The 14,020-nt window shown below is 30.6% G+C and overlaps 4 protein-coding genes across 9 annotated transcripts in view; 2 read left to right on the plus strand and 2 right to left on the minus strand.

The window, feature by feature from the left end:
* LOC108753348 (broad-complex core protein-like) overlaps positions 1-6,126 on the plus strand; it is a 42,608-nt gene extending 36,482 nt beyond the window's left edge. Inside the window, exons 6-7 of one of the 3 annotated variants that reach the window (XM_018494860.1) lie at positions 4,414-4,476; positions 5,797-5,852. In XM_018494860.1, the coding sequence (XP_018350362.1) occupies positions 4,414-4,469 (56 nt within the window). In that variant the 3' untranslated portion in view covers positions 4,470-4,476; positions 5,797-5,852. Of the gene's footprint in view, positions 1-4,413; positions 4,526-5,796 lie in introns of those variants that run through there. The other 2 variants (XM_018494858.1, XM_018494859.1) reach the window with 2 other exon arrangements.
* Positions 6,127-7,400: 1,274 nt separating this feature from the next.
* LOC108753352 (NEDD8) lies at positions 7,401-9,913 on the minus strand. The gene is made up of 4 exons (XM_018494866.1): positions 9,726-9,913; positions 9,629-9,646; positions 8,937-9,049; positions 7,401-7,694 (listed from the first exon to the last, which is right to left on the minus strand). The coding sequence occupies exons 1-4, from the start codon at positions 9,741-9,743 to the stop codon at positions 7,589-7,591; spliced, it is 255 nt and encodes an 84-aa protein (XP_018350368.1). The 5' UTR covers positions 9,744-9,913; the 3' UTR covers positions 7,401-7,588.
* Positions 9,914-10,615: 702 nt separating this feature from the next.
* On the minus strand, positions 10,616-11,291 carry LOC108753350 (transcription and mRNA export factor ENY2). The gene is made up of 2 exons (XM_018494865.1): positions 11,106-11,291; positions 10,616-10,915 (listed from the first exon to the last, which is right to left on the minus strand). The coding sequence occupies exons 1-2, from the start codon at positions 11,150-11,152 to the stop codon at positions 10,675-10,677; spliced, it is 288 nt and encodes a 95-aa protein (XP_018350367.1). The 5' UTR covers positions 11,153-11,291; the 3' UTR covers positions 10,616-10,674.
* Positions 11,292-11,734: 443 nt separating this feature from the next.
* LOC108753349 (mitochondrial import inner membrane translocase subunit Tim21) lies at positions 11,735-13,989 on the plus strand. Of its 4 annotated transcripts, none has more exons than XM_018494862.1 (6): positions 11,735-12,116; positions 12,299-12,494; positions 12,572-12,806; positions 12,912-13,011; positions 13,224-13,368; positions 13,502-13,989. In XM_018494862.1, exons 2-6 carry the CDS (start codon positions 12,302-12,304, stop codon positions 13,522-13,524), a joined length of 696 nt encoding a protein of 231 aa, XP_018350364.1. In that variant the 5' UTR covers positions 11,735-12,116; positions 12,299-12,301; the 3' UTR covers positions 13,525-13,989. The 4 variants fall into 4 exon arrangements, with proteins under 4 accessions (XP_018350364.1, XP_018350365.1, XP_018350366.1 ...); XM_018494863.1 differs by having other exon boundaries at positions 11,735-12,098; XM_018494864.1 differs by having other exon boundaries at positions 11,735-12,094.
* Positions 13,990-14,020: the final 31 nt, after the last annotated feature.

The raw sequence follows: 14,020 nt of genomic DNA on the forward strand, positions 1-14,020 counted from the left end.
AATTCATATGAATTATTTTACTATGCAATTATAATCACAAATGCCAAACACTTTTCTCTTTGATAGAAGGATTTATCAAACATTCTTTTATTGCAAGAGGATTTTCGTTGCAAGAGAAATGGAAAAGAGTCTTTCGCGAAAGGATACCCGTGAAGTTCTTGCATGCGAACTCTCGAAGACGTTCTTCGGTAAAGCGAAAGGCTTGGTATTTTCATGTAGAGCCTCCGTAGCTGAAATCGCCTCTCCTCCGGATTAATAAGAATCAGCGGTCTTGAAAGATTCTAGTCATTATTATACGGGACATTAGATTATCGAGATCTCTATCGCTCGTTCATCTCTATAACGGATCGAAGTTATTTTTTTATACTCCTCGACGCACCCGGGGGCTCTCTCTTTGCGGTCGTTATGTCTTCACAGGACATCGCAATGTCGTAATCCTCTCTCTTTCTCTTTCTCTCTATCTCTCTATCTCTACAGCCACAACCTCTGACACGTTACACGGACTCTGTTTACACGTTTACGTACACTACGTGCCGAAGTTTCTTTGCGAACGATTCTCGGGCTCGGTGTGCACTTAAAAAGCGTGCCTTGTTTTCCTTATTCGACACTTTTGACATAATTGTAATTATTTCATAGCCTTTGAATAATTTGTTCATACAGTATAGAAGCATGCAGCAACATTGTTGCAACGTTGCAATATTGCTGCAGTACTATTGAAACATTGCAAATGTTGTTGTAATATTGCTGAAAGGATCTGTGCTGTATGAATTATTATTCTTAATTTTGCGATCGTACATGATGTGTTGCGTTTTTCCACTTGTAATTGAAAAAAATTTAAAGCAAGGTTTTAATACGATAACGTTGAATAGTGTGATAAGAATGGTTCTCGGCAGCTTTTAAGTGTACATCGAGCCTCAGCTTCAGCTGTCGAGACAGCGCATAGACAGTGCCTTATACACAAATACCTGGTTTTACATTTTACGCATTGACTTCTCCAGATGTTTACCATAGAACAAGAATATATCTAACGGCGCGAAGCATCCGAAAAGTAGCCGTTAATTCTGTTACCGGCCTCGTGTAAACATTGTCTTTGTATAAGTAAGCGCGAAAGCAGCGTTTCTCTCCGCTAACTCCGCTATTTCGTATTACATTTGCGTTTCGTGAAGAGGGAAGAAACTAAGGTCTGAAAATGCGGATCTAACAAATGATATTTTTTGTCAGACTTACAGATTTCTGTGTTATAATTTTATTGTATAAGTTAAGCTTTAGAATTTCGTTTAATTTGTTATGTTTTCTTTACTTATTATTGTTATAAATATATGCTCAAGTTTATATTATAATTCATACTTCACTGTAAGGATTTGTGAAATTTTGAGAAATTTAAATCCTAAGTATAGAGTGATCTTACCGAAAAGAACTATATATATTATTTCGAAGAGTCAAATAAAATAGTTATCCTTATTTTTATTTTGTTTTTATTTGTTTTCTATTTGCGCGTTATATTACCGTCGCATTATTTCTAGATATTATTTTATTTATTCGACGACGGTCATAATTTCTAAAGGATTAATATAATTTAACGTTTTGAAGAAACGCTGATTTCGACCGTCTGCGAAAAACGCGTCAATATATATCCAAAGACAGATCTGAATATAAGACGTCATCGTTACCGTTGTTGTTGTTATTAAATAAATAATCTACATACACACACGGGAGCGACATCGCAAGCGGGGATACCTTATTTTAGCGAGCGCATTCAAGAGTATTATGCAACAAGTAGTACAATAACCGAATATACGACGCGTGTACGTGCGCGCGCCCGCATTTTCGTTTCGTTTTTCGAGAGTGACACTGCACTTGTGCACCTAAACTATTTACTCGTAGTTATAAGTGATCGTAATTATAGTTGTTGATCGTAGCATGAAAATCTGCGTCTAGAACGGATGCCTCATTTAACTCATTAAATGCCGTTTAGAAAATCGCACTGCGAGACGCGATTAACTACGTTTTCAACGCCTTGGAACCAAACGCTATAGAACGACGTGATAATGATTGGCACTTAATGGGTTAATACAAAGCTACGTACGTGAAAAAAACACAAGTGTCTGAGCCGTACGTGACTATCGCGAAAACTGTGAAAACAGGGATCCTCAAACTCGGCGAAATTAATCTGAATTTATATTCAAATATATTGTCTAAAGCTTCACATAGAATAAAACTAATTTATCTTGCTTCTATTATTTTCTTACATTCGGAATCATTTTGATAATTTTATTTTATGTCTTTTTTAGGAAGGCAGTAGAAATCAGTCTCGTATAAATATTTTTTATTTTCTTCATGTAATAATTCTAGCTATTATTTTATTTATTCGGTGCTACGTTATAATTTCTAAAAAATTAATATAACTTTACTTTCTTTATAATAAATGAAATATTGAATAAAAGAAACATTAAAAATTAAAAAATATTAATAAATAAATAAAAAATATATATGAATTCTAAACATATATCATGAAAATAAAATAAAGTGAAGAGATTTAAGTATCCCTGCGACAGATAAATTGCGACAGGTATTGCGATAGTAAGAAATTATACAGATTGACAACGCACGAGAAAAGTAAGAGGTACATAAAGGATCAAGACAAATGAATCTCGACAGAAAATCTTGCCTAACGGAGCGAAAAAGCGTCACATTGGTAAGACAAAGTGTGCGATAAAAATAAAATGATCGATGACGGTATAAAATTGCTGAGACACATGAGCTACAATTTGTGCAAATCGCAGTATAAAATGAATGTGAAAATCTTCAGTCTTACGAGGAACATCCGAGACGCACGGACGTGTTCGAATTAAAGTTTCGATGCAAAATTCAGGTAATTAGTATCTTAGAAAGAGAGATGTAACAGTTTGCAGAGAATTTAATACCGATAAAGAATACATAGAGCTGGATATACTTATATATACAAGCAAACAGGATACAACATTTTCTATTCATAAATTTCTCGGATCGATGAAAATTAAGGACAAACAATATTTCGAACGACGTTAACATTGCATCCATCAACATTGCATCGGACTGTCATCAAACTTGATTAAAAAAACGTAATATAATTTAAAAAATTTATATGAACGAATTTTACATTTTACTCTTCTACAAAAGTTCTAGTTCATGTAAATTACCTTTATCGATCCTGAAAAATTATTGATAGAATATGCTGTCATTCTGTATGCTGCGATAAGAAATCGAAAACGCTGTCGCAAAAAGAAAAGCTATTCTAATCCTCCGAGGCATAGTTTTACCAAAGCTTTTACAAAAGCCAAACAATTTCGTATTTTCTGGTCAAAGGATCTACCGTAGTGTTCAAACGAGGATCGCAAAAAGGTGATTTCGAAGTAACGGCAAAAAAAATTATCCGTCTCGGCCCAGAAGGGTTAATCTCTTTACAAAAAATATACAGCGGATGTATGTTGCAGCGAGTTTAGAAATTAATTGTAGATATCGTGAGACACTGTCGGTAGCACGAAACAAAATATTGCGTTCTCTATTCAGGTACGTGTTACGTTCGGTATCGTAATTGTGAGCTTGTAACTTAATTAAAAGATCGTGTAAGACTATACGCTTTCAGATGTTATCGCAGTAATGTAAATAAAAGAATTTCTGATGGATATCCGTGTATAGAGAATTAGTGTGATTGATGTAATTAATAAGGATGCAACGGCTAATAATTTCTCGGATAATCGGATACCGGATAATTCATTTATTGCTACCGGATAAGCCGGATTTTCTGCGTAAAGAGATTGAAAAATTGAAAATCTAATTGCTTTTTTACAATAAAAAAGAAGATTTTTTTCAATATCAATTATTATAAGTATGCTATAAAAATTTAATAACTAATATTTATTAAACAATTTTTCAATATTTTATTAGTGATTCTTAATAAAGTTAATTATTCAAAATATATTTAATAAAAACCTATTCCATAAATTTTATGATTAACAACATCTGTATTAAATCTATCTAAAGCTAAATATCTTATGAGTTAATAGTAAAATTAAATGCTTTGAAAAAATATTGAGCAAAGTGTTATTGATTAAATGGCCGGATTGTAAAAAAATCAGATAGATTGGATACCCATTGCATCCCTAGTAATTAATATTGCGTTACGTTCTATTCCTAATGCGTTAATTAATTATTTTCAGAAGAATCTATTAAGAATTAATTATTTTCAGAGAAAAAATGGGTAAAAATTTCCTCCATCATTACTTTTTCCCCTGGACTTTAATTAGTTTCGTACCTCGCATTGTTTAATTATTTAATTTCATTTCAATAAACCTATTTTATCAAGATAATTTAATTAGTGATATCGTATGCCATTTTTTTCGACGGCAATTGAAAGAGCCTTCATAAATTCAGATCAACGACAAGATAATGATGTGACCAGCCAGGACTTTTACGGAATCTTATTATGACCAGCAGGTAATGGAATTGCTTTTACATTATTAGACTTTAAAAGTACGGATTGCTAGGGCGATAATTGCGAATGCATGATGAGTGGACGAATGACGAAGCAATACAACTTAGGGATTAAATATAGGAATACATTAATATTATCGTTAACGGGAGTGTGATTTAATTTTCATATAAACTGATATCGCTATCTATTAAAATAAATAATTAATATTGATATGTGTCAACTCTCTGTTTTCCTTCTCGAGATTGCTATCGCCAAATTCATCGTGCAATATCATCGGGGATGAAGAAATGACTTTTGAACTTTTTTACATTAACTGGTGATGGCGAATCTATTGGACCCACTCAATTATAAATTTCTTTATCAAAAATATCAGACAATTCAATCTTTTATGTTTCATTTACACAAATTTAGACTATTCTTATTAAAATATATTTAACACCCATTCGTCTTTATATGAATTATGTTATTTTTATTCCTTGAAATTAATTACTGTTTTTTAATTAACATAAATTAAATGTATCTTACAGATTCAGCGTAATAAGGGTGTTATAGATTTTGGTGTTAGTTCAGAAAGATTAGCTATATAGAAAATTTTTTAAAATCTAAATTCTCTCTTACAAGGGACCTGTCATAACTATCCAAAATCGATTTGAAATATGTTGTTGTCTTCTTGAAATATATTATTAAATACAAAAATCTAGGAGATACGTATTTTTTTTATATAGGTTCTAATCTTACATCTAGGGAGTGAAACAACCTTTTAAAAAATTAACGCTTATATTTGATAGATGATTCAGTGAAACTGTGGAATGTACAGAAAAATGTTTTCGACAATACTTTTATATATATATATATTTGATAACTGTATATAAGCTATGCAATTATATATATATATATAGCTATATTTCGATTTTTTTCAAAAATCTAATATTTTGAAAATATCTCTATCCCTGTTAAGTTTTGAGGAATCAATTAACTCCTTAAACTTCAAATTGATCAATATAAAAAATACTGTCTCTTAGAATTTAGTATTTAACACATTTTAAGGAGGATCGAATCGATTGCGGATGATTATGACAGGCCCCTTGTTAGGTAAAGTTTACTTGAAATTGACGAAGGAACAAGATTCTGCTGTCCGTGCAGCACTTAACTCGTCGGAACTCTAGTCTTCTGCAAGTCATGGAGAACTCATTCATAGACGATCGTTTGTCAATATCGCGAGTCCGATGTATTTATACTATTGTATTTACATGTAGTATCTAATGGTAGCACGGGACATAAAGACCAGGAACCTGGATAAACTAAAAAATGCATTTGTATAGAGTCGAAGACGGCGACGATGAACGTCAGGAACGTCCACACAATGACGTACTGCGACAAGTGCGGCGTCACGTTTACAACGCAGCACGCGCTTCTACGACATATTACATCCAAGCACGAGGACTCGCCGAATTCCGCGGTCTACTGCAACATCTGCCAGCGGGTCTTTAAGACCAAATGGAGTCGGGCAACGCACAACAGCAGATACCACAGAAACTGACCGAAAGCTCGTCTAATATCACAATCCCAACATGTAGTATTAGCGAATTGGCGTGGCAATTCCATTATTGATTAATAAAGTGCTTTGTACCTTATACCTATTTAGCTTTTTCCCGAACTATCATTATAAAATTTATGATCAGAATTTTATTATATTGTTATTATTATAATTATTTCGATTTAAATAGTTTAAATCTTGATTTAAGAAAAAAATATCGAAAAACGAGAGAGCATTTATCCTTACGCGAATCAATAATTGTTGTAATTTATTCTTCCCGTTCTTTATAACTTTTTAAGAATATTTTTAAGAACTAGAAATTGTTTGTTTATAATTCACATATGTTTGTAATAAGTTATATAATAATTATTTGTTAAGCTTGAAATCGAATTGAAGAAATTGTTTGTGATTGTTAATTTATTTATTTTGGTATATTTTTAGATTATAAATTTTATTTATAATATAGATGAAAAAAAGAAGCGACACATAATTGGAATAGAAGTACAATACTCAGAACTTTAATTTTAATTACTTTTAATTATAATTTAATTAATAATTATTTTTAGAAATATAATGTCTACAATTTTAATTCGTATTTTTTCCATCATATTAGCTTGCTATATTATAATTTTTCGATAACTTTTAAGATTTCTGCGAATCGAGTTCCAAAATTAAAAATTCTTATAGTAATTTCTAGAGTCGCGAATTTTTTAAATTATAGTATCATCAATTTGTTGATTATATTTCCTGAATGCCGATTTAGCAAGGCATTTTAACAGTGTATAGTTTAAGCTACTTAAGTATATTGAATAAATAAATTTTAAATCAAAAGTGTGATCATCAATGATTTAAATAGAAAACAATTGCAGTCGTGATTAGAGAGCAGTGTTATAATTGATACACAATATTTAATGCATAGAATAATTGACTTATTTGTAATATTTAATGTCCTTAATTGAATTCGGGTCGGGTCTCGTTCTTTTCTTTATTATTTATTAATAACATATATAAAATAAACAAATTATTTCCTTAAAAAGTATTATAGGTATAGTTTTTCATGTATTTTCTTTTCAGAAAAAAAATACAAATCTTTCAGTATTATAATTTGACTTTTAAGATTTATATGCTTGCTATGATTTGTATTTATCATTATTAAAGTCATATATTAAATAAATAACTGTGTAATTGATTACATAGTTTGGACAATATGACGCTTTCTTTCCTCAAATATAAAATTATTTTTAATGTTGCATTTTCCACATAAATAATTAAAAATAAAATCTCACGATATAACGTTATAACGCATAACGCAAGAATAATAGAAAGATAACACATGTGTGTTTCCATCTACATAAGAGATTATTTTAAATAAAAATATGCAGTGGTAGATTCATGATTAAATTACTTTATTAAATATTTATTTAGGTTATAAAGATCACATGACTATGTTATCCTATTTAAAATAACATAGAGCTTCAAGTCCCTCTGGATCGCGCATACGTGATGATAAACATTTTGTTTTTTTTTTTGTTTTTTTTTCTGCCTCTCGCAATTCCTTAATATTCTCTCGCTGTCGTTTATAAATGAGGAATGTTATATCTACAGCCTCCTCTCAACGCAAGTACCAAATGCAGCACCGAACCGCCTTGGACTTTGTAATCTTGTGCAGTCTTCTCGTCGTTCCTGTGAAATAAAAATATAACTTTCTTCGCGTTTTCAATATTTTATACTTATATAATTAATTGATTACACGTCTCAATAATTAAAATTATATTCCATAAATAAAATTAGTCTTCTCTTATATAAAATCAATTCATCTTTCTAATTTCGAATTTTCTTTATACCTGTTTTGGAAGAATTGAGTTATTTAAGATTTTTTATATATAATTATTTATTTCTGCTTTCATTTAACAAAAACTCAGTCTTAAACATAAAATATGCGTCGAAAGTAATGAATATGTTATTGTTAAAGGAACGCAAATTCCAGAGGAATGGAACATAGCGCATCACCACCTGGAATATATACCTTCGACCGCTAGGAAGATCTGTGCCATGAGAAGGTGCAAAATGTGCACATCAAAGGGATTTAGGAAAGAGACACGTTACTATTGCGCTACTTGCAATGTCGGATTATGTGTAACGCCATGTTTCAAAGAATTTCATATAAACGTGCGTAAAAATTAGGATATTAAAATTGTTTATAGGAGATTCACCAACTGCTAGTTGTCGATCTTGCAAATGATACATCGTTAAAAAGCACGCACCGAGATAATCAGATATACGAATCGTTGCCTTCTAAAGCTTGATATGATATATAGAAGCTGCAGTCAAAGTCTCATTACAAATACTTCGAAGCATTGATTGATCAATTAGAAGAAAGAATTGTATGGACTGACAAATTCAAAAAACGCTTTAAAGCATTTGTAGCATTACATTGACTCTATTCAGAGTATCAACGTTGCAGATGTATGGTGACTGAGTATTAATATAGGATTCTCTCAAGGTAATAATTATATCTGGGACTCATTTTTATGTTGAAAAACATTTACATGAACTTCAGACATGATAGTGATTATTATGTTTGAGGCTCACGTAAATGTTTTTTAATATAAAAATGAGCCTCAGACATTATTATCTTATAAGAATCCCATATATATCAATACCTTTGTCACTTTGTCATAGATGTTGCATACTCTGTGTATCATACTGTAATTCATTCAAGAGACAACAATCCATATATCTACGATTATCTTGGTACATGCTTTATAATTATTTACTAGCCAGAATCTGCGACTAGCAGTAATGGAGCTTCTTTGTTAATATAATAGTTCTAGAATCACAAATTCAATTCTTCATCAATCACAAGTTAAAGAAATTTTGTCTCATGCAAATACATCATAAAATCATGCTAATATTTAAACGTACATCTGTTTGCCAGAGAATATTAATCGCTGTTGTTGAGGTGGTATTCCCTCCTTCTCTTCCACTCTTTCTTTAATTCTCTCTACCTTGTCTGTTGGTTCTATATCTATTTCAATCTAAAGAAATTATACATTAATATTGAACTGAAGACTTGTACATAATAAATGTATTTTTGTTTTTACTTATTGTTAAATACAACTTATGCTATTGTTAGATACTACTTATGCTTGTTTCCATCAATGTAAATTAACTTTTTAATTAATCTCAGTTCAATTTAGTCATTTTTTTCTAAATTTAAGAATTAGAAAAAGATAAAGAATAAATCAAGATTATATTGAATTAATAAATAAGACATTTATATGAAAAATAGCACATTATACTTGAAGAAATAGTAATTCAAAGAATGAGATATCATTCTTGATTCAAATATAATAATTTTCTTTTTAACTGATATAAATGAAAGTGGTAACAGAGTGAAAAGGTCAAGTTTAATTTTTTCCGTGTAACATAGCTTTATAACTTTCCGAAATTTAAATTTAAGAATTCTTTAAGATATAACAATTTCAAAATGAACTGAGGTGTCAGATTGTTTTTTTTATTGTAACCGAGCAAAATCGATCTATCGTTGGCAAAAAGGATCATGAGGCTTTTGTATTTCGATCACTTGTAAAACCGTTTGATTTTAAGATACTTGCCTCCTTCCCCGTAAGAGTCTGAAACGAAAATTAATTAAAATGAGTTACGAGCCGGCGTGAATTTCGTGGTGGACAAGTCGATGACCAATACAATTACCTTCACTTTTATCAACATCTTTCAATTATCAACGGCTACGCTAAATTTTCACGGTAGTATCAACGGTTAAGACTCGCCGACGCTGCAGCAAAAATGGACAAGCGAAAAATGTATGAATCGCAAAATACCGTCACTTTACTGTACGACTCTAACCTAATTCGTCGACTTGCGTCGTGTCGCCGTCTGCTGGCGACGAACGTTATTACGGAATAAAACTATGTTTTTATAGCTCTTTACTTAGGAAATTAAATTATATTCTATTCACATATTTTGTACATTTAAGAATATCTATAAAATATTGTTACAGATTACATCTCTTCAATCTTATTTTAAATATAATCCTGGCGAAAATTTTTTTTCAGAATTTTTTATAATTTTCCAGAAAATTCAATTAATTTTTATTTAATTTTTAAATATAAATTTCAGAATCCTTTAGAATTTCTGAACAATTTTATAATTTTTAAGAAAATTTCTTAAATTTTTAAATATAAATTAGAGCTTCTCAAAAGTGCTAAAAAATTTGCATCTTTTTTAAAATTTTTTAATATTCTATAATTTCTAAAAAAGTTTAAGATATTTTTTCAAACATTACAGAATGAGAAATCTTTTAAAATTTCAGAATTCACACATATATAAAAAGTTTTAAGAAGATAGGCTTTCTCAATAAGTATTTCTAAAGTGTTCCAATTCACATACAAATTCTGAGAAAAATTTTCACCAGGCAATTAGATCTTAATCTATTAGACATACATCATAATTAAGTAAATATCACATTTTGTACTTTATAAAAAGTTGTTTTTATATATTGAATATGATTTAACGTAATAATTATAGTGTCACGCAAGAAGTTGTTAGAAAAGCATAATTCGCAAAAAAGTTCTTGTTTCTTACAGGTATATTTAACGTAATTATGTCGTTGAGAAATTGTTGATTAATAATGATAAAGTTTCTAACGATCTGTCACAATTTTCAGTTTTTCTTCTTGAGCCAACAATTGATTCTTTATTTTTTGTAATAGTTCCTTCTTCACAGAGTCTGGCACAAGCGTGCGAGCTCTGCTAGTCACTGTAGACAACAGCGTGTCATAAGAGATGTCGTGGCCATGCTCTTTTATTATTTCCTTTGAGATCAGCTTCACTTGATCTCGCCATCCACACTCGACTAGTCTGCGCCTCAACAATTCTTTCAGTCTGGAAATAAATTTCACGGGCATGCAATATTTTATTTTAGATAAGAGATAATTAGATTTATTTGGAAATTTTCTCTAGTAATAAAAATCCTGACTATCACAAAATATAATTCGCAATTCACCTTGAAAAAGTTATTTGAAGTTAACAAATATTGATGTAAATATATAAAATTTTGGTACGTTGTATTTACCCATCGCGATCGCCAACCATGACCAATCTTTGATGTGCTGTCTTCATTAATAATCTTATCTAAGCGTAATTCAACTTAGGAAGCTTCTTTATTGTTGTTCTGCTTAACCTTTCAAACAATTCAACAACAACAAGACAACAGTTGTTTTGATGAGCAAGATCATTTTAAGCCGGTATTTCAGCTTGGATTTCGTTCAGGATGTTAATTGGTTGTGATAGGGAATTTCTAGGATCAAGTTTATACTCTGCTACTACCATAATGTAGGATTCACACTGCGTACGATATTCGATGTTCGCAGTATGAATTATGATATGAGTATGTAATTTGATTGAACATACTTTTGGCTAGTATTTGTAGGCCGATATTCATAGGTCAATATATTTAAGCTGCTTAAGTTTGAAGTTAATATTTCATGTATCATACAGCATGAAAGGTTTTTCAAGCCTTTTCATTGGCTGCAGGAGGTCTGAGAATCTCCTTATTCTGTAACCAATCAACACGCTTAAAAAGTTTATCACATGAATAGACTGTGGATATTTATGCAAAATACTGTGTAATTCTTTAATATGATTGGTTCTTGCCTTTAGCTGTTCGCTGGATCTAAGCGTAGAAATCAATTGTAAGAAATTAATGACTAAGTACTGATTAGTTTTCTTTTTGCTGAACGCCGCCAATGATCGTATTTGAAATGATCTTAAATGTAAAATTAGAATATGAATGTTCTAAAACATCGTAAAACATCGAACTGTTCTATAAACATCGGCTTATTCTTGTATTGAAATTGAATTTTCTTAAAAATCTTAGATCCCCCAATGATTTTTTTATCTCAATGGAATTAATGAAAAGTCTATATAATATCATCAAGGTGATCTTGAATATGAGATTTGATTATCAGAATACTGTTCATGGCTACTGGCAAGTAGCAATGAAGTGATTGAGAGAATTTTCTTATAAGAACTTATTTTTAGTATTTCTTTTCTTGTATATGAGTGAGTACGTAAATTGTATCATGTTAATAATTGTGTTAATAATAATAATGAGAATGATAATAATTTGAATAGGACAAGAGATTACTGTGTATATTTACATTGACTTGCTGGTATTTTTGTATGGCAAAGAATCGGTTAACCTTAAATTAAGTTCTTATAGAATTTAATATTTTTATGTTATTAAAAAATATTTTTTTATTTTAGAATATGGCATCAACAAGAGCGTTAAATCACATTCTTCAGAGAAGGCACTTGATCACCCATATGCCAAACACTTCATATTGTCTTAGTATTGTTCCTAGCATTAAACACAGTGTTTGTTATTCGACGAAGAAATCTGTAACTAAGGTAGATTCTGATGAAACTAATAATCAGGTACAGATTGGCACTGCAGAAGTAGGTAAATTTCACATGATCTATGTTATGTATTATTTTCGTACAATGATTATATTTGTCTTATCTCTCTTTTTTTTTTAGTTAAAGAAAACTTGAAATCTGCTGGATATCTTGGAGTAATAATAGGTGGCATTGGGGTTACTGCTTTTATGTTTTACGCCCTATTTTCCGAACTATTTTCCAGCAAAAGTCCATACTCTGTTTACAGCGAAGCTCGTGTCCGTTGTATAGAACATCCAAAGGTTATGGATATTCTTGGAGCACCTGTAAAGGCTTTTGGAGATGAAACTCGACGTGGACGTAGAAGACACATCGCGTACGTCCAGATAAAGAATTTTTTTACATTTTTATATATAAACTGTAGATATACATTTTATATATGAGTCCTGTTGCGATATATCTCTGTATTTATTTTTTTCAGTCATACATATTACATTAAGGATGGCGTGAAGTATATGAGAATAAGATTTTATGTACAAGGAACGAGAAGACAGGGAACAGTATATGCAGAAGTGAAAGAGGTAAGACTTAATGTACAATTGAAAAGACAACAGGAATACATAGAGAAGATAAGAGATTTCAATTAAGAATACATAATTTTTGATAGGTTGAAATTTGTTACACTCTGTTACTATTAAAAGCCTGTGCTTTTCATTGTGTCTCAGGCTTAAATTTGCGAGTTTGGAGTTGGGAATGATATGTTTACCGATGATATGTTCAATTTTAATTACAGAATACGTCTGGTAACTACGAATATTCATATCTGTATGTTATGGTCAATCATGTTGGAACAATTGTGATAGAAGACAACCAAGATACCACTAAAACGCGGCAAGATGACAATTCTACAATGGATTTTAACTTCCTACTGAATAATCGTTAAGTGCATGATACAATATATTGATATGTAAATAGCGTTATTGGAATGTATATGCAATGAAGTTTTATATAAAATGTAATTTTTCTTATTTATGTTTCTTGTATATTTTTATCTATATATTTTTTGTATAGATAAGACGACGGAAGAGTGTTAAATGTCAATTAATTATTGCCTCTCAAGCAAGACATGGAAGCTGATTAAGACTTCTCAAATAAAAGCTGCAGTCATTCAATTCAATCAGGAATATAATTTTTCTTTTTTAAGTTCTATTTTTCTGTAATATTATGTAATAGTTTTCATTATGGAGTCTGTTTTTCTCAGCTCTTGCGATGTTGTTTATTTAGGAGCTTTCATCATCTTGTACTTCTACACTTATTCTAAATTTGACTGAGAGAGTAATAGGAGAAGATTCATAAGTGTCCCGGCACGTCTGCCACGGAAACTGAACTGACGTACGAAATTCACAGAACAAATTCCTGCGTGACGTGTTATGTAAGAGCTAAAAATATGTATTATCCTCGCTATCATTTACTCACGCGTGTCTATATTAGTGTACGTTTTATCAGACGCTAACTATTAACTAACATAGGCGCGACGTAGTAATTCGCAAATTATTTATTTCTTCACATCGTACACATATATATATATAT

Source organism: Trachymyrmex septentrionalis, unplaced genomic scaffold (assembly GCF_001594115.1).
Source record: "Trachymyrmex septentrionalis isolate Tsep2-gDNA-1 unplaced genomic scaffold, Tsep1.0 scaffold69, whole genome shotgun sequence".
Taxonomy (NCBI): Eukaryota; Metazoa; Arthropoda; class Insecta; order Hymenoptera; family Formicidae; genus Trachymyrmex; species Trachymyrmex septentrionalis.